This window comes from Aplidium turbinatum, chromosome 2, assembly GCF_918807975.1.
Source record: "Aplidium turbinatum chromosome 2, kaAplTurb1.1, whole genome shotgun sequence".
Taxonomy (NCBI): Eukaryota; Metazoa; Chordata; class Ascidiacea; order Aplousobranchia; family Polyclinidae; genus Aplidium; species Aplidium turbinatum.
In genome coordinates this window covers 43,881,202-43,901,239 of record NC_137473.1, presented here as the reverse complement: position 1 = coordinate 43,901,239, position 20,038 = coordinate 43,881,202, and the positions used below count along the sequence as shown (strand labels likewise).

At 38.7% G+C, this 20,038-nt stretch overlaps 1 protein-coding gene across 1 annotated transcript; it reads right to left on the bottom strand.

The window, feature by feature from the left end:
- Nucleotides 1–118: 118 nt before the first annotated feature.
- LOC145765508 (adhesion G-protein coupled receptor G6-like) lies at nt 119–14,258 on the bottom strand. The gene is made up of 11 exons (XM_082577340.1): nt 14,144–14,258; nt 12,418–12,564; nt 11,942–12,111; nt 10,630–10,838; nt 10,100–10,238; nt 5,496–5,611; nt 5,204–5,355; nt 4,890–5,060; nt 4,143–4,405; nt 3,712–3,745; nt 119–302 (listed from the first exon to the last, which is right to left on the bottom strand). Exons 1-11 carry the CDS (start codon nt 14,195–14,197, stop codon nt 198–200), a joined length of 1,560 nt encoding a protein of 519 aa, XP_082433466.1. The 5' UTR covers nt 14,198–14,258; the 3' UTR covers nt 119–197.
- Between the last annotated feature and the right edge of the window lie 5,780 nt (nt 14,259–20,038).

Below are 20,038 nucleotides of genomic sequence, written 5' to 3'. Positions count from 1 at the left end.
GGAAATCTCACAATCTTTTCCTCGTAATTTTTTTTGCAAATTAGATCTATGTAAAGTAGACTGTAAAGGACAATTCAACTTTCTAATAAACGTTTATTGTTTAGCTGTGCACGGCTACTCCGCAGTCGTTGCATTGCATCCAGACAGAGTATTGTCAGCTTATTTATTTTACAACATTTTTCCAATCATTCTTTCCATCAAGAGGGAAAACTGAACCTCTTCTTGTAGTTTTCATCATTCAATAGTTTTCCTGCGAGTGATCCTTCCATCGGAGCAGGAGCCGACCATCGCATGGAGGGATTCTACAACGTAATATCGACCTAAGTGAAGTGAAGACTGAAAAGCTTGGGTGTTCATCAGGACAATTTTCGTTTCTAGCACTAGTTGCAACGTTGATCTGATGAAAGTGTATGTAAAAGCAACAATAAACAAGTTGATTTATTGCTTTACTGGCGTTTCGCGTACCATGACAATGCGCATCCTCAGAGCGAATAACATACAAAATAAAATTTAGAAAGTTATATACTGCAATGCGGTTGAAAGCAAGAAAAAAAAATAAAACACACATTTTATTTTAAAAATTGGCCAAAGATGTTTGAGCGATTACTTTCCACGTTAAATTATGTAAATTTTTAAAAAACATGTGGGTTTCCTTTTTTTGTTAATGTCTTGAACTCTGAGCGTTGCGCAAAGAAGAAAAATGTTAATGAGTCGTTATTCCCTTCTGATTAACACAGTAAAGACGTTTTGCTTTTTTAAGAAAAATTCTGCAAACGCCAATCTCATAAAAATTTCAGTATCGGAGTTAGGTAGACTTGTAAAGCCATAAACAAAATTATAGTTTTGAAATCTTTTCAAGTCAACCATAATTTTTACTGGACACGTGTGGTGACTCTCTCCAAAAAAATTTGATACAAGGCAAGTGGGGCATAAAATTTAGCTAAAACGTTTTTGTTCCCTTGGTGAAACTATCCCTAGGTGAAACAATGGCAGTTTACTGTACACATTTTGCTGCTGTTTGCTAGCAAGGTCTAATAATAATAATTGTGTTTTTATTTGCGCTCATTGCGATAACAGATGCGACACAGAGACGACAGGAAGCAGTGGAGTGACATATCGTCTTCGAGCCAGCTGCTCTCTTTATTTTGGCTTGCCATTAATTGTCTTCGACGAGACACAGCCGCGTGCTCTGGAGCAGTGTCGAATCCACGTCCTTTCGAACGTCGCGCAGACGTTCTCACCACTCGACTACGCAGCCGACTAATTATAAATAGCCGTCTGATTATAAATACAAAGGCCTTTGTCTGTCTGTTTAGAATGAAAAAGTAGATGTAGCAGTTTTGACATAAATTGATACAGGTGCGTTTTTATAGTAGGGAAGGCAATCTACATTTCATCCGTTGAAGGATTGTTTTATTGTTAAGTAAATTATTTTAGCTTGTAAAATTGTAAAAATCTTGTAAAATTTTTGAAGCTCTCAGTTATTTTTTCAACTTTATCTGGCAAAAAAGCAGTATATTGCTACCGAACAGTTTGTTTCGAGCATAGCACAACAAAGTTTGGACAAAGCTAAAATGCGTATGCGATCACTTCACATGGTGAAAAAAGAAAAACTTAAGTAGCCAGTAGCGATGATGGGGAGTTCAGGGGGTACTTTTGAACCCAAGCTGGCATGATTTAGGAGTCTGAAACCTTTCCAAAAGGCCAGGGTGTTTGAAAAAACCACCGCGTATTCTTTGGGTGTGGTGCGGATTTCTATAAGTGTCTTGAATTGGAAAACCGCGATCTCATTGGTAGCGGCCCAAGTTGTCCTCTCAATGGCCCTCAACAGTAGCGGAAGTTCAGAAAATGCATGGAGAACTCACTGCAAGCTTAAAGAGCGAAAAAAAAGCATCTGGATTTTAGAAGACAAGTAACTCAGTGATTGCTCAATATTCAAGAACACCGTGCAACTGTAAGTACTATTATTTTCTAAACTACTTCAAGGACGCTTTTATGGCTTACTCTACACCACTTTCTAGGGCTAAAAACGTAAATCCAAGGTAGGTGCAACAGGTGCAGAAAGAATACGAGAAGTGTGTGCACAAAGTGCAATACCTTTCTTTATGAGGAGCGTGGCAAAACTTGTTTAAAAAAATATCTCACTCGTCAATGCGTAATCGTAAATAAATGAAAGTTTTTCCACCTATTTGTAACTCTTACCAGACAGACGTAGTTCTAAGTCACTGGAGTAAAAAGTTAAAAAACTTGTACGGGAAACTGCCAATGTTCCACAAAGGAAACATGAATAACTTCCGTCAGAGACATTTTACGACAATAAAACTTCACAAAATAACTTTTTATCACAACAAAAACAAAATATCTAAAATTCGATGAGTGAAAGTATGCGCGGTAGGCTAAAATAAAGGTTAAATTCAGTCGAAGTTCCATCTGGGAATGTAGGCTATATTTAGTGACCAGAACTTTTGTCTTTGAATCTTGTCAAGCGCCTAGCCAAGCTACCGTATTCAGGGGTCGGCAAGCTATCTGGTCAGCTGAAGAAAATTATCCGGCCGGCAGCTCTTTCACAAATTATAGTATTAGCCGATATAGCCTGCCTAGTGGTATGTCATTATATAATCGAATGAGAAAACAAGTACTTTTTCATTAACCAGTTTGGTAGGCCCGTGTCTTTGCTTTGTAGTGTTTCTGTTTTTGTAACCGAGGAATTTAACATAAAGCGCCATGATGACACAAAACGTAGCCTACTAATTTTTCCAAGTTTACGGGTCAAGCAAGGAAAAACAAAGCTAATATGCTCAAAATTTGCTCAAAACATTCAAGTTTTATGTTTCAAAAGAAAACCAATGAATCGAAAAATTATACTTTTGCTGGCTGCAAGGTAGTACAGTTACTAACAAAAGACTGTGTATTGATGGCGAATTTGCAATAACATATATGATAGATATTACTAAAATCATATTTCCAGAAAAAATTCAAAGAACCAAAAACTTCACCAAAAACCGTAATCCGACGAACAGAAAAGATACCTGAGAGCGTAAAATCTAGCCAAAAATATTCTTGAAGATCTACAGCTGCTCTTCTCAATGGCAATAGATGAGAGCACTAACATGACAGATGCAGCTCAGCTGGCAACATTTGTGTGTCGAGTAAACATGTTACTGTTGGAAAAACTGTTCTACTTTCCTATCAAGAGAACTACCATATGAGCCGATTTTCTGAAGGCATTACGTCAACGCCTTGAAGGAATAAATCTTAATCTAACAAAACTGGTGTTAGTGGGCTATGGACCGTTTAAAGTTTGGTTCTGGTTCGCAGTTAAAAAAAAGGTTGCCAACCCCTGCTTTGAGTGGATAAAGGTTTTCGCGTTTTGACAGAAATAATATTGCAAAGTTGTACTTGACTAAGAATCTAAAAGTTAAGCGTTTATCAATTTTAAGGACTGATTTAGATCAGGGTTTTTAAAATATGGGGTCGGTAATTGTAGTTTATGAGTCACAAATCAAATTAAAAGTGGGCCTACAGTGGGTATAGTACCCTATAGTGGTAGTACCCACTGTAGACTGCTAATCAACAAGTTGTGAAAATAATTATTTTCGGAAATGAAGTCGCACACTACAAAGCTTGAGAAGTCTTGATTGAGGGTATAGTAGGCCTATGTCATAACGACATATTGCTTGATAACAAAGCTGCATGCACAAGGCTACTCACTTGAATAGATGAAAAATGTTCGCTGTTTCTTTTTCTACAAAAACCAAATGTAGGAACTTATTTTCACATGTTAAAAATAGTTGCTATATATTGCAAAAGGCTTCCTTAAAATCGAAACAAGAACATGTCAAATGCAATGCAACTGGTGTTGACAATAATTTTGTTGACAATAATGAGTGCTAAATATAATGAATGAAGAAGCACAAACTGTTTAACTATAGAGCTACAAACAGCTAGTAGAGAAAATTTATTTATTTATATTTACATCAGACTCAAGATGGTCAGTATGATGATCGTATCAAAATCACGCATAAAAACTTTTTTTTTTTAATATCCAAATGTAATGAAACTTTAAGATGATTTGGTTATGTTATTTGACAAAAATAATGTAGGCTTATCATATAAGACCAACTTATAGCTTTTATTTTTACCTTAAAAATTCTGGAAAGCACTTCTGAATGAAACTGTAGCTTGTCGTTGAAGTGATTTGCGTTGGAAAGTGATTGAGGTTTGATCGATTCGCAAACCTTTTAGCGGTCATTTCTTGTTGCCGGTGAATGCCACATGGTGTTGCAGGCACAAAAGAAGTTTCACGAGCAGATTCTTTCATAAAAAAGCATCTGCGCAGTTTGTTTATCCACATTGTTCGAACAGAACGATGACGAATACAAAAAAGAACAAAAATGGAAAAACCCTGCAAAGAAACATTTCACTTCATATATTCTACCATTTGTAAATAGGTTGAGTCCGATACAAAATAATAGTTGAAAGATTTAAATTACACAGATTATGCTGGAAAAAAAAAGTTTTTGTTCCGACTTCAAGCGCAGTCCACAATCAAATGATTTACCTAACGAAGAATCGGTGCCAGTGCCAGTAACTACTCAAACCTGTGCCAGTAACTAATCATTATTTGGTTGGCATGTAAGTCTACGCCAAACCGCCAGGATTGTTTGAAGAGTTACATCTCTACTTATTGTAGCCTATAATTTATTCAGCAAACAAACCTGGCCTGCATCAGTGATTCAAAGCCTCTTTGTGTAAAGGAAACTATCAGGATTAAACTCTCAAAGAAGCTGCTTTCTAAATCCGAAAATAAAGATTCAACCACTCAATCAATACGGTACCTAAAAATTAATGTCGAAAACTCCATGGCTACATCTAAAAAATAAAATTACCTGAGTAGAATTAAACACAGTGTAGATCCACTGTGTGACAACCAGGTAAGTGTCGCTGATGTCCAGCATTCCGAGAAACCCCACTGTCCATGGAATCCCAAGCAACACTGTTATAGTGATGACGTTTGATAATTGTTGCTGTGCATTGCGCCTCTTCGCCGTAGACGAAATCTAGTTTCAGTAATAGTAGAGCAAATTGAATCAGAAAGAAACATATCAACTTTTAGATACCCCAGCCTCTTTTCTCTTATGAAATGGTTGTTTTACAGTCTTAGGCTGTCTCTAAGAAAAACAAAACAATAACCATAACAAACCCTTTTTTGGCGGTTGTTAATTCCATGGAAGACGAAAACAAAGCAGATAAGATTGAAGACAAAGACTGCCCCTACTGGCAACAAAAAGGTAAAGTACAGAAGCTTCCCCTTTAACCAACATGCGTTACTGTTCAAATAGCTGGATCTCCAATCTGTTGACATAGTGCAATGTTACAGACACACAAAACGTAGCTTTAACGAAAAGTAAACTTATCAAATCTGAAAGTTTAATTGTTGTATTTATTTGCTTTTTTTCAGCAGCTTTTCATAAGTTACAAAAAAATTTCCTTACTTTCACTACTGTTGTTTACATCAAAGGTATCATTGACGAAAGCATAGTCGGACAAAACGGAAAACCGCTTTCCGCTTTCAGTTCTGTTGTTGAACATAAAATCTCCATGAGAGATTCTGTAACCCATGAAAAAATCAAATCAAATTGTAAGATTAGATTTGTAGACCGTTAAAGGCAAACTAAGTAATTGACCGAATAGATATTCATCAATACCATAAAGCAAAGGTTATCAACCTTTTAAGTCAGCTTTACTTTATACCGAAGAATTAAAGATAAGCTACATAATATGCTTAAACCGAGTAGCCTATTTCCAGACAAAACAAAACGAAATCTATACAGGGATATCTAAAAAAGGGAATAGGCCTACAAAGGCTTTTATTACGTCTGACAATAGAAGGGCTTCTGCTTATCATAACTAATCTCTGTTTATTGTGAAATAACAATTGGCACCGATAGTAGTTTAATAAATGTTGTTATGATAACCTGCATTGCGTTGTTGACATCAGGCCTGGTGTCACAATCAAGGTGCAATGCCTCGCGATGGCTTGCTTTGTATCTTCAACGAGCGTGTTGTTTTGGTTGTAGAATTCTGGTGCGATGTGTTATTATCGGTTATGACCTGAAGTAACCTCTGATTACGAAATCTGTATTATGTAAAATATGTTTTCTGGAATCATTTTCCCTACGTGACATTCTAGAGACTTCTGTTGTTTACATTTAAATGCTGCTTGATAAAACAATGGTTCTTTATGATGTAACCTTACGTAACCTTCTCGAAGTTACTAGACTGAACAACCAACTATAAATAGTGGTGTAGTTTGTGTAATGTTTATTATTATTATTATTATTATGAGTTGACTATGAGAGTTGTGCTATGAGTTGTGGATTGGTAGTTGATGCAAAAATTATTGGTGATTGAGACTTGAAGTAATTGAATACAAGTAGATGAGAATTGGTGCTGATATAAATTGTGTTCGAATTTAGAGTTATTTGAGAAGCCGTTCGTTAAAGTTCTTCAAGAAGTCAGATTATCATTTCATTAGTAGAATTATTCGACATTTAATTGACTGCTTTTCGGTTTGACCCATTAAACTACGTCATTGAACCTTTCCAAGTCTTTTTCCTGGTAAGAGATAGAAAGAAATCGTGACATTCTGGGGGCTCGTCCGGGATTTAACCGAAAAACCGAAGAATACCGAAGATTTATTGAAAGAATAATAAATTAATGTCAAGATGGCGGATACTGTCAAACATGAGATGATTGAAGACTTAGGGAGCATGGCTGAACGAATGGGGCTGACTGGTAATGAGAAGTCTCAGTTTGTGATGGAAGAGTATCACAAGATAATGGACCAGAAAGCTCAGCGAGAAGCTGACGAAAGAGAAGATAGAAGAGCTGCTCGTGAAATAAGGAAAGCAGAACTTGAAGCTGAAGAAAAACAAGCACAGCGTGAACTTGAAGCTGAAGAAAAACGAGCACAGCGTGAAGCTGAAGCTGAAGAAAAACGAGCACAGCGTGAACTTGAAGCTGAAGAAAAGCGAGCACAACTTGAAGCTGAAGAAAAGCGAGCACAACTTGAAGCTGAAGAGAAGCGAGCACAACTTGAAGCTGAAGAAAAACGAGCACAGCGTGAAGCTGAAGCAGAAGAGAAGCGGGCGCAGCGCGAAGCCGAAGAGAAGCGGGCACAGCGCGAAGAGAATCGGGCGCAACGCGAAGCTGAAGAAAGAAGAGCGCAATATGAATTGGAAAAGATAAAACTTGAATTAGAAAGACAAAAGCTGGACATTGGTGAGCGATCTAATTCTACTAACGATAATGCTCGAGATGTTATTGTGGCGCAAGTTAGACGTCCAGATTTGCCATCATTTGTTGAAGAAAAAGATGAGTTGGATAGTTATTTGTTAAGATTTGAAAGATATGCTACAATAGCCAAATTGGAGAAGTCGACGTGGGCTACCCAGCTAAGCATGTTATTATCGGGACAAGCTCTTGATGTATATTCAAGACTTTCGCAAGAAGAGGCCATGAACTACGACAGATTGAAGTTAGCTCTGTTAAAAGCGATACAATTTTACCGAGCATGGATACCGTCAAAGATTCCGTGAGGCAAAGCCTGAACAACACGAAAGCCCAGGTCAATTTATTGAACGTTTAAGAAACCTTTTGTTAAAATGGCTTGAACTTTCGGGGGCCGATCAATCATTGGACGGATTGGCAAACCTTATAGTTAAGGAACAATTCACAGATTCATGTTCAAAAGATCTGTCTGTTTATTTAATGGAGAGAAGTCCAAAGAGTCTAGAAGAAATAGCCAGTGTGGCAGAACAGTACTTAGTTGCTCATGATGAGAAGTTGTCGACTGCAGAAACGTTGTCTTGCGATAATGACGAAGAGCAAACAAATAATTTTAAAGGAGGTGCGGTTCCAAGAGAAGTACGTTGTTTTAATTGTAATGGCTTAGGTTATAAGTCTGTTAACTGCCGGAGGAAGACTAATAGAAATCCTCAGGAATTCAGGAAGTGGTGCAATCGTTGCAATAGGCAAGGACACGAAGCGAAGGAATGCAAGGACAAGTCGTTTTCTCTTTCCAATCAGTCTGGAAAGAATGAGAAAAACACAGAGGACGTTTATCGATGCGGTTGTGCGTTAATGATTCCTGAACCCACGCTTGAGGAGGAGAGACCGGATGAAAATGTTTGCGAAAAAATAACACCTGAAGATTACCTGCCAGTAGTGGATGGAACAGTTGGAAACAAAAAGGTAAAAGTTTTACGTGATTCTGGTTCTACGGGTATAATGGTGAGGAGAGATTTAGTAAAAGACAGTCAGTTAACGGGAAAAACTGGAATTGTGATGTCGATTAATAACACTTCAATCCAAGGACCGTTAGCGAGGATATATATCGAAACTCCATATTGTAGTGGGACTGTGAAAGCGTTATGTTTACAAAACTCTTTAGTTGATCTTATAATCGGAAATGTTATTGAGAGAGATTCTGAAGTTACTTGTTATTCTTGTGGCAAGAATGGTCACTTTGCTCGAGATTGTTCTGCAGATAATCAGCAACGATCTCACGATGACGGATATTACGAGCGCCATGAACCGAGGAGAAGAGGCAGGCGACGACCATTTGGAGTTTGCTATAGATGCGGTAGACGCGGACACTTTGCCAGGGAGTGCGTTGCTGACGGCGGACATTCGGAAAACAGACGTTGCCGTGACAACCATTGCTACCGATGTGGGGAGATTGGACACAAAGCCAGGAGCTGCCCTTTTGATGAAAAGGCTTGCTACAACTGTCACAGAGAAGGTCATCTCGCCAAGGACTGTCCGGAGAGGAGGTGTTTCCGATGTAGGAAGATGGGTCATCTTGCTCGCCGATGCACTGAAGTTGTTGAGGACGTTGTAAGCTTTCGCAGTAAACGTGATAATTATTGTTTTGAGAAACGCTGTCGTTGGTAGATCATGCAACGATGGACTTATGAGAATTGATTTATTGAGTAATTAACTGTTTTGTAATATGTTTTGTATTGATTGTGTTGTTATATTGTTTGCAACAGTATTCTAAGGGGGGGGTGTATGTCACAATCAAGGTACAATGCCTCGCGATGGCTTGCTTTGTATCTTCAACGAGCGTGTTGTTTTGGTTGTAGAATTCTGGTGCGATGTGTTATTATCAGTTATGACCTGAAGTAACCTCTGATTACGAAATCTGTATTATGTAAAATGTGTTTTCTGGAATCATTTTCCCTACGTGACATTCTAGAGACTTCTGTTGTTTACATTTAAATGCTGCTTGATAAAACAATGGTTCTTTATGATGTAACCTTACGTAACCTTCTCGAAGGTACTAGACTGAACAACCAACTATAAATAGTGGTGTAGTTTGTGTAATGTTTATTATTATTATTATTATTATGAGTTGATTATGAGAGTTGTGCTATGAGTTGTGGATTGGTAGTTGATGCAAAAATTATTGGTGATTGAGACTTGAAGTAATTGAATACAAGTAGATGAGAATTGGTGCTGATATAAATTGTGTTCGAATTTAGAGTTATTTGAGAAGCCGTTCGTTAAAGTTCTTCAAGAAGTCAGATTATCATTTCACTAGTAGAATTATTCGACATTTAATTGACTGCTTTTCGGTTTGACCCATTAAACTACGTCATTGAACCTTTCCAAGTCTTTTTCCTGGTAAGAGATAGAAAGAAATCGTGACACCTGGATATTCACTGCATGCTCATTGCTCATGATTACTTGTTAATTCAACTACCGTAAACTTGCTTACATCTAGTCTACTACAAAGGCTTTGTTAGGAAAAACAGCCTATTGGTAACTTTTCAACTGTCTTTTCAAACAAGTATTTTTTTAAATATGGTCTACGTAACATTTGCTAACTGTCTTCTGTAGCTGACTGTAGGCCTAACAGCTGCACTACAAAACTTTTTGCAATTAAAGAACCTACGTGTTCAACTCGCTGCAAACTACCGTCCTGGTAGTGTCATGAGAATAAGGCAATCGCTGCTAGCCTTCGTATCCCCTTCTTTATATATCCCTGAATCTATAAAATATAAAGTTATGTGTTTTAAGCCTAGCTACTTGCCGAGAAAAGTAATAATTCGATTTTGCGTCGAAGATCATCAAGCATACCAGAGCAGAAGTAGCAGCCAAAAGCGCCGGGAAACCATATGCAAACAATGAGGCTTTTCTCATGAATTTGTCACCTGGTCGTGGTATTATAACTGAAACATAAAGAAAATATTAATCCGTAGGCCTACAGATTGATACATTTGCTTACACTATGCTTCCTTTTTGTGACACGAACTGCAGCCTAACAAATAGACTATAAGGGTAGTTCAGTATCATTGCTTTTCCATGATCGACTCCGTGTAGAATGTTCTATGTGCCAATGTGGACATGTTGTGTACCAACAATCCAACATGTAAGCTTAGTCTACAAGTGACTTTGTCACAAGATGTTGCACTTTCGCCACTACTTTAGATGACCATACAACGATATAGCCTAGGAAATCAAAGTGATTTCACCTTCGGTATGTATATGCCGATGGATATCGGTATGTATATTGTATGTGTAGCCTATCTATTGTAATTCGTGTAGTGATACAGTAGCTACCTTTAACCAACAATGAATACATTGTATAGGCTTCAACCGCCATCCAGCACCATGCGCATAGCCAGAAGTAATGCTGCAAGGAAGCCACGAGAGCGCAAAATACGAAATGATCCAACGCTTTGAAAGAAAATATGAAGACGAGGTAGGCGCAAAGAAGAGCAACGGAAAGATTGATGAGCACTTTGTTTGGTCTTCGTTGGCGAAGATTCCTTCAGGAAGAATATTTTATCAAAAACAAATATGGACACTTTTAGTTTAGGCCTATTATTACTAGTCGGATAGGCCTGCAAGAATTACTGACTGTTAGCTACCTAGGCAGCTACCAGTTAGTCCGATTGAGAAATTATCAGATCCATACTTTGCTGTGTGACAATAAGATTTCACTTGGAACAGTACTAGTCTACCATCCCTAGATTTCACCAAAAAGACTAAGAATTTTCTAATTGATGATGTTTCAATATGATTAACTGTCTCTTAAGAATAGCGAAATTAAACACCCCCAAACCGTGTTTTTAACTTGCAGAAATTCATAGTACAGTAGCTTATTCATTTCGACTGCCAATTAAATTATCTCACAACAGAACTCGAAGATATTACAGAAGGTTGAACTACCATCTCAGGCAAACTAGTCCAGTGACGGCACTCTGAAAAGTTTGTGAAAACTCTTTTGATCGATTATATCAAAATCGCAAATATAGTTTTACATGTAGCCTAAGCTACGAACAACATTTTAAACGTCCGATCCCAATAACTCTTCCGAAATCCTAATTGCTTGTTTGTATCTGCATCGCATATTTTAATTTTTGCATTGTTATGAATTGAGGATTTTTGTACCGGTAGTTCAAAAAACTGAGATACAAAATCATTATAAAAAGAATAGGTGGTCCCATACTCGATTGAAGTGTCTGGTATTAAAAGATAAGATTCTCATTGCAGGCTACTATAAGCCTTCGCACTAAGGAGAGTAGGGTGGCCAGTTCTTTTCTCTCGGCAACCTTTCCTGCAGCACTTATGCCCACCCAATTTATTGCACCCTAGGCAGAGGTGAGCGGTGTTTTCAACAATCAGCTGAAGCCGCGAATCGAACCAGGTTTGCATAGTTGGAAAGCCAACGCCTTATCTGTTGCGCCATCCCAAAATCACAATGTCCATGCTAAAACTTTATAAACGTCTAGCAATGTCATGAAAAGAAGAGTGAGTTTACTTCTAAAAATACAGAAACAGTAGAAAAGTTTTATTGAAAATTTTGTATAAAACAAAATCTAATAAGTTAGCTATAACCATAAAACTTTCTACAAAGATGATAACCCACATGAAGGATATATAAACAACAATCGTAAAAACAAGTCCAATGACAGACAAGATACAGCCAACGTCACTGACAAAGTCTATGACATGAGAATGCGACCGAAAGTAAGTAGATGTGGAAATGTTTGGCACGGAATGAAACGTGTCTGCCTCGAATGCCTGTCTGTGTACGTCCTGAAAAAAGACAAAGTCACGTGTAGGAAACCCACTGTGTAAACATAACCACATGTATAAACATAACTATCAGCACTACTGTCTTTATTATTGTCTTGATGGAATCTTATCAGATAAGAATCGTATAAATCGGCAAGGAAAAAACTGGCAGCCTGCTAGTTCAACTAGGACTAATTAAAGTTTTTCCTGTTTGTAAAATTTTACAAAAAAAATGCTTGAAATTTTCACATCAAAATATTCACCATTTTAAGACATCGTACTTGCATGGACTACTATAGCCTATTGAGTTATAAGCACAGGTCTCACCACAAGAATTGCAAAATTGGTTAAGTGATTGCACTTGCAAACTCGTCCATTTAGGTCTACAGAAAGAAAGCAACCTGATTCCGACCAGTCATTCAGATTAAAGTTCCAGTAGCCACATGTGAACGCAGATGAAGGTAGGTTAGAAAACTGAAAGGAAATTTATTCAAAAGTAAGATTTTTAGCCTACAAACTAGATTCGTCAAAAATTGCACACAGAGAATATTTTCAATGTTCAGCTTAAAAATTCTTTCATCCTATTATTGAAATATGAGCAAACACAATAAACGTAAAACTACCACTTTGATGATAAAACAACCTAATCGTTTTTAAAAAATACATTTTCTTTAACCCTATCTGTAGCGACACGGGGTTTTATGATGACGCCCGACTCCAGTAGTAAAATATTTCCCAGAAGGAAATATGCTAGAAATGCGAAATTTCTTGACTTTAAGTTTTTATGCTTTGCGAATTTTCTAAACCTACACTGGTCATTTTTCTACCTTCCTGCCCTTCGCAATAAGCATTTCGTCTCAGATGGCAAGACATTTTCGAGCAATGCTAGTTACAGTAGAATTCGCCTATAACGGCACCTCTAAGGAATTGCAAAAACTGACGTTATAGCCGAATTGACATTATAGACGAACTACCTCAAACTATTCCAAAACTGTCTTTTGATTAAAGAAAGAGGTGTATAATCCAGTCAGGTTTACTGTGCACCACCAAACTGACAAAAGTCACGCAGAAAATACAGTAAACAAAAAAATTGTTTAAAAAAATAACCTACAGCGAAAGGTACAGGAAATTTGCGTATTGTTTCGAAGAAGAGGAAATTATCACGTGATAGTTTTTCACGCTGGAAAAAAATTAATTCAGTTAATTAGTTTATACAGTAGGCTACTGCACGTACAACTGTTGTTTTGAGTTGTTTAAAGGTCAGCTGTAGAGCTGCTTTCTACGCGTGATACTTTTTCAAGCGGGAAAAAAGTTAATTCAGTTAATTAAAGTCCCTGCTGCGAACGACATAGCAAAATAAAGGGAAGACATTTTGCAAGCAGCAGCGTTAACTGGATTAAAAGACTGACCGTTCGTGGTGACGGTGATGGCTTAAAGTGACGTTATAAACGAACAAAAGACGTCTGGGGACCAATAAAGGGTGCTGTTACATGCGACTTGACGTTTTAGGCGATGCTGTGGTAACCGAAGTACAATGTACGTAAAAGATAGGAATTCCGGCGGACCGAGCGAAATGTGACGTAATAGGCGAATTGACGTTATAAACGAAGCCGTTATATGAGAATTCTACTGTATATATATTTTAATGTTAGTGCAATATAAATATTATTGCAATTACTTTGAAATGTAAAAACGCCCAAAATGCCTTATATTTTTGAGCAAAAGTAATTTTTTGTTTAGTTTAGCATTACTCTATGTTATAAATCAAAAATTTCAATTTTGAAGCTATTTTCGAGAAATTAGAATAAAAACGTTTTTTCATCTAAGCACTTTATTTCAATAAATTTGTTAGGTAAAAATTTATTTTCTATACGCACAATACACATGGCTATTATCTTGTAAAATATTTTGGCTCTGTGATTTTCATAGCTCCCGTTATTAGCGATTAATTAGCACATGGCTGAGATAGTCCGTGACGTACTTTACGCGTACGAAAACAGCTCGTACTAAGATAGTGTTAAAAGATGATATTGATTAAATGACATTAGGGTACCTTGGAATCCACAGCTTTCATGCGGAATGAGATTGGATTAATGATATTTTTCATACTGAAGGTTCCAACACTGGCTGAAATAACCTAATGTAGAAAAACAAAATCACTGATGAATTAAGCCATCACATAAAATTTTGAAACTAAATGCTGTGTTGTAAGTTGTAACTCTGTTAACAATCCGTTCAGTCTGTGAAAACTGAACTTTTCCATGGCTAATTGGAGTTGCGGCCTGATTTTTCTTACTTTGCAGATTTTGATTGCCGCTACTGATAGTGTTTGACAGAAATTTTCATTTTTTTTTACTTTTTGTTGACTCGTAATGATATAAAAGCTTTTTGTTCTTTGGGGAAGCAGGTCGTCGGACCACTCGACATGCCACAACTCAGCAAGCGTTTCAACTCAGCAAGTACATTTGAGCTATTGTGAAGTCAGCAAATGAGATTTATGTGCTCATGTCGGACTTGCTTGGTCATCGCTTGTCAAACACATTTTGCTGACTTGTGACATTTCAAATTTCGGCTTGCTTATTTATTGCTTGCTCAGTTTTATCATTTACCAACTTCAGGCACTTGCTGAAATGTTGCTAGCTCGGTTGTTACATGCTCAGTTGTCGCTTGCTCAGTTCACAACTGCGGACTTGTAGGAAACTCATTTAGCCTATTTTAATTACAGGTATTGTCGGTTTTGTGAAAGTCGTCGTTTCCATATCGATCGCAACTTAATGAAACTAAATTTAAAAAATAAAAAAGGGGTAAAATTTTAAAAATATCTGGCAACACTGAAGCTTCAAAAGTCTGGCAACACTGAAGCCGAAGTCGGAGTTAAAGCACGGATGGAGTTGGAGTTGGCTAGTTATAGATAGAGGATTCGGAGTCGTATATTTTTCACCCGACTACACAGGACTTTTAAACATGGTGTGTATGACAATAACATCTACCCTTCTATGAAACTGGTTAAGGTGACGCTTCCGAGAGTAGCTTGTTCAAACCAATACAGTTTTAGATATCACTGAAGAACGGAAAATAGAGTAGGTCTATAGATTACTCCTGAAACAAGAGGGTGGTAGCCTATGCTATCGGACTGGATCACACAAATGCTAGACGTAGACGATAAGCCCTGGCACATGTTTCTTTACAAAGATTCCAAAAACGGTCGCAAGCGTCAGTGAACGAAATTAAATGGCTGAAACCAGTAGCGTAGCCAGGAATTATGAAAAGAGGGGGTTTTGACAGCCGGCGGGCGAAGCCCGACGGCGTTTTCGCCAAAGGCGACACCTAGTGGCGGGGGGTCTGGGGGCCTCCCCCAGAAATTTTTGAAAAATTACTTTGAATTTGGTGCATTCTGAGAGCATTTTCAACAAAAATGTGGGTATAAATATTCCTGTAAAATGGTGCTGTCCGGTAGGGTGGGGTGAAAAAGTACTAATTTTGGATTTGAGCATTCTCTCGCAGATATTTCTTGTGGAGGTTTGAGAAAACATCACACAAAAAATTTCAGCGATTTTTGACAACAGAAACCTACCCACTTTTTGAGTTGAAATTTCATAATATTTCAAAAAATCCCTAAAATTTCAAATTTTTTTTCGCATTATTTAAAGTTGATATAATATTGTAATATTTCTTTTATACCTAAAACTATTAGTTTACTTATGTGTTTTTCCCAATATGGGGCCAATAGATGCAAATTAAAGTAGGGAAATGAATCACAAAAAGTGTAAAAATCTTGGATTTTTTCTAAAAATTTACCAAAGTCAAAAGTTACAGTATTTAGTTTTGTATAGGCCAATAATTCCCGCATTCAATAGTTTCCGCGTCGAATAGTCGTTTACCCTTTCGTGATTGTCTGACAATTTGATAGAGGCGGTCTTCTTCTTTTGTTTGAGACTAGATCAAATTTCAGGGCATGTGGTGGAGAGCCAGGTGAGTGTAGCTTCGTCCAGCGTTGCTATGCTATGCGTTCCATTTGGTGCCTTGTAGATGGGACATTCGAGAACGACATGGTCAGCAGTTTGTTCCTCCGCACCGCATTTGCAGGCCGATGAGGGAGCCAGACCCCACTTGTGCATGTTGGAATGGAAGCGACCGACTCCGGTTCGGATTCTGTTGAGCTTGACCCAAGTCGGCCGAAGCAGGTCCATACCAGGGGGGCGCGCCACCGGGTGGGGTATAAAACCATGTAGTTTGGTGTCGGTGGTGCACCACGCTGCTTTCCAAGTATCTTCCATGAAGTGTGCTGCGCTGATGGCATGATCGCTGAATGGATGTAGTAATTCAACAGCAGCTGGCACAAAGGGGTGTATTGACTTTAGTTGCCAGGGGGATTCCTGAGGTGAGATGTTGAGTTTTGCATGAAGCAAGTGGTTAGGATCCCCCGCCCGGCGAGCCAGGTGTATGATGGCTCCCTTTCGGCGGAGCTCAGCAGGTTGGATGCCTGCAAGGATTGGTAAGTAGGCTACTCTGTTGGAGTTGGGCGCAGGCATTCAGTTTTCAGTCACAGTTCGCAATGCGTCGTTGATTGGGCTGTCGATGAAGCGGGTGTGGGTACTGCGGCACCAGGCAGGGGCGCAGTATTCAGCAGTGGAGTGAACCAGAGCCAGGGTTGCAGTGCGCAAGGTGTCAGCACCTGCACCCCAAGTTGTGCCTGCCAAACGTCTCAGCAGGGCGACACGAGATGTCAGCTTTTTGCGCAGTGACTGTAAATGGTATGTGAGTGACCTGTCAAGTGTAACCCCAATGTATGTTGGTTCTGGGCAGGGCGGCAGAATTTTGCCGTTAACGGTCACTTTCAGGTCACGTTTTGCCTACCTGTTGTTGAGATGGAAGGCTGCCGTCACAGCTTTACTTTCGCTGAGTTTCAGTTTCTATTGATTAAGGTATCCAGACATGGTCGTCATGTCTTGGCTCAACGTCGCTTGTAATGATTGCCAGTCTTTCGCAGAGTACAAGATGGCCAAGTCATCAGCATATGTATATTTGTCAGATGTTGTTGATGGTAGGTCGTGCGTATAGACGTTGAAAAGAAGGGGAGCCAAGACTGATCCCTGTGGGACACCGTTTTTGAGTCGCCACAGTCTACTTGGTTTTCCGCTTTCGGTGGTAAGGGTAAAACTCCTGTTGTGGATGAGTTCCATGATCATTTTGACCATGTGCCTGTCAGGGAGTAGGCGGAGTAGCTTGTAGACTAGGCCACGGTGCCAAACAGTGTCATAGGCTGCTGTTAGGTCGATAAAAACAGCCTCCGCTTTCTTTTTTGCCGAGAAATTCTCCTCAATATCCTGAGTTAGTAGTGTGACTTGGTCTACAGTTGACCTCCCGTGTCGGAAACCAGCTTGTTCTTTGGGAAGCAGTGGGTCGATTATTGGTTCGACACGGGCGTAGATCAGTCTCTCAAGAATCTTGAAAGGTATGCAGAGCTAGGAGATGGGGCGATAGCTCTTTGCATCGTCTAGTGGTTTGTTTGGCTTAGAGATTGCGACGACCAGAGATCTTCTCCATACTTTAGGAATCTTGAGGCGGCGCAGGCAGGACGACAGGAAATCGCATAACCAGGACTTTAGAACATAACCAGCCTGCATGAAAAGCTCTGGACATATCCTACCTGGACCAGGGGCCTTACCAGGTTTTAGGTGCTTGAGGGCAGCATTGAATTCGCTCCGTGAGAAGGAGCTAGAAATGCTCTCCTGGTTGGGTGTGTTGATCTTCCAAAGCTTTGTCACTTCTTTGGTAACAAACCGATCGGAGGTACGGTCACACGGCTTATATCTCCCATTTTTTATTACCTGCGATGCGATCTTATTAGCAGGAATGGGACATTGTCGGGGTGATTGTCTTGATCGTCCCGTAAGGTTAGGCTATTGAGTGTGCTCCACGCTGTACGGCTTGAGTGCGAGAGATTGGATGGTCTCTGTCCAGCGTTCTTTTCTTTTTGCATCGAGTCTTTCCAGAAGAGCCTTGGCGGCTGAGGGTGTTGTTTGACCATCTGAAGAGCTAACAAAAGATTGGTAGAGGCGCTCGCACTCTGCATTCCAGCACGGAGTGTAGTTACTTCTACGACCGCAGCACACTCTGAAAATGTGATAATGGCAATGCTTGCGGATGACTCCAGAGAAGTTCGAGAAAATGCAGTCATGGCTATATTGAAAATTCGCAATGAGGCAAATATTGGTGATAGATCCGTTCGGAAGTTTGTTGTTCCAACGATAAATTATGAGGCCAACCATTATTCCGACATCACCGTATATTTATGTTATGAACCTATCTTCACAACCACAATTACATCTGATGACATCATCTCATGTCGTGAAAGCAAAATAGAATTGAAAAGCTATCCAAATCACTCGCAATCAGTAGAAAGAATTGTGAAATTGGTGACTGATGCATCGTACAAAGTGTGTGGGTTTGATAGAAGACATGGATTCATCCGTGCTGGTATAGCTTCCAGGAATCTGATTCCTGTTGCAGACACAAAGGCGCACTACAGCCAAGCACATTTGTAGATACTGTTAACACTAAAATCAAGTGCTAGTATATTTGTGTTACAATTGAATTAGTGACTGTTGAATCCAGTTGATTTTGCATGTCTATCATTTTATATTCCCAAAACTGATTTTAAAATGCAATGGTAGGCAATTCGATTTTTGGAAAAAGTTGCATGTTTTTGCAAAAAAATTAAAGCAATCGAATCTCAAAACCTAAAAAAAACTTGTATTAGAAGCTAGTCCAAGTCAGTATTAGTGCAATGCAAAATAGTATATTGAAGATCTAGCCAAAAAAAGTGTCTTTAAAGTTCTATTTTCATAAGCATGTTTCGCATATTTTTCGAAAAAGGCAGAATTTTCAACCCAAAAAGTGGGTAGGTTCCCAAGGTCAAAATTTCCTCAAATTCGGTTTCTGATCGTTTTATGTTGTTCCACAAGAAATATCAACGAGACAAAGCAAAATTTTTGGTTCACCCCACCCTAGTGTCCGGTGGCATAGCAAAAGGATAAGATCATGTTTTCTTGGGCATTTTTCGGAAATAAAGCTAAGTTTCTATGTCTTCTTGTCGCTAATTCTTGGCTGAGTTATTTGAATGTTTGGTATTGGCAAAACTCGCTCTTTTAATGCAGTTTTGTTTAAAATTAGGCAAACTTTGTTTTAGAGACATAGAGACTGAAAGCATCATTCTCAATATCATGACGTCACATGCGTGTCAAAGGGGTGGAGTGTAACCCCCAAAACCCCCCCCCCCTTGGCTACGCCACTGGCTGAAACCAATAACGAAAAGAATTTATAAATATCACCGCACTTAAAAAGACAAATGAATTTCAGCCACAATTACGTGTTTAAGAGAACAGCAATCTGGTGAAGCTAGAATTGGGTTTCTCTTTTATGTTTAAGAACTTCGGCTTTGCTCTCACGGTTGAAGTTGTTCGTTGACAAAAATCGGAAACCTGTCAAAGCTACTTAGTCTGTATTGGTTTGCCGTGAAATGCCACTACCACGTTGCTATTTTCAGAGACCTCAATGCAGAATCTTAGACAAAAATTGGTCTCTCTGCTGTAGGCTACTTGTAGCTATAGACATACACCTTTAATATTCTATTCAACATCAAACACTTGGAATATCTATCCTACACGATTACGTTATCATTTCTGTAACTTCATGTAATCTATTGTTGTTCATCTATTCCAAACTGAACGTCGATAATGAAAATTTAAACATATGTAAACTACAAGGTAACGTAGTCAATCTTGTATCTAGTTTTAAAAGTGTTCTTAACTGTGTTACTGAAGCAAAGCTAGACGTGCTCTCGAAGGGAGTCGAACCAACGCATTTATTGTAATTTTAGTTTGGCTACAGATTTTAGTACACATCTTTTCTCACTGCAAGGAAAGAATTGGCCACCCCCACTAGA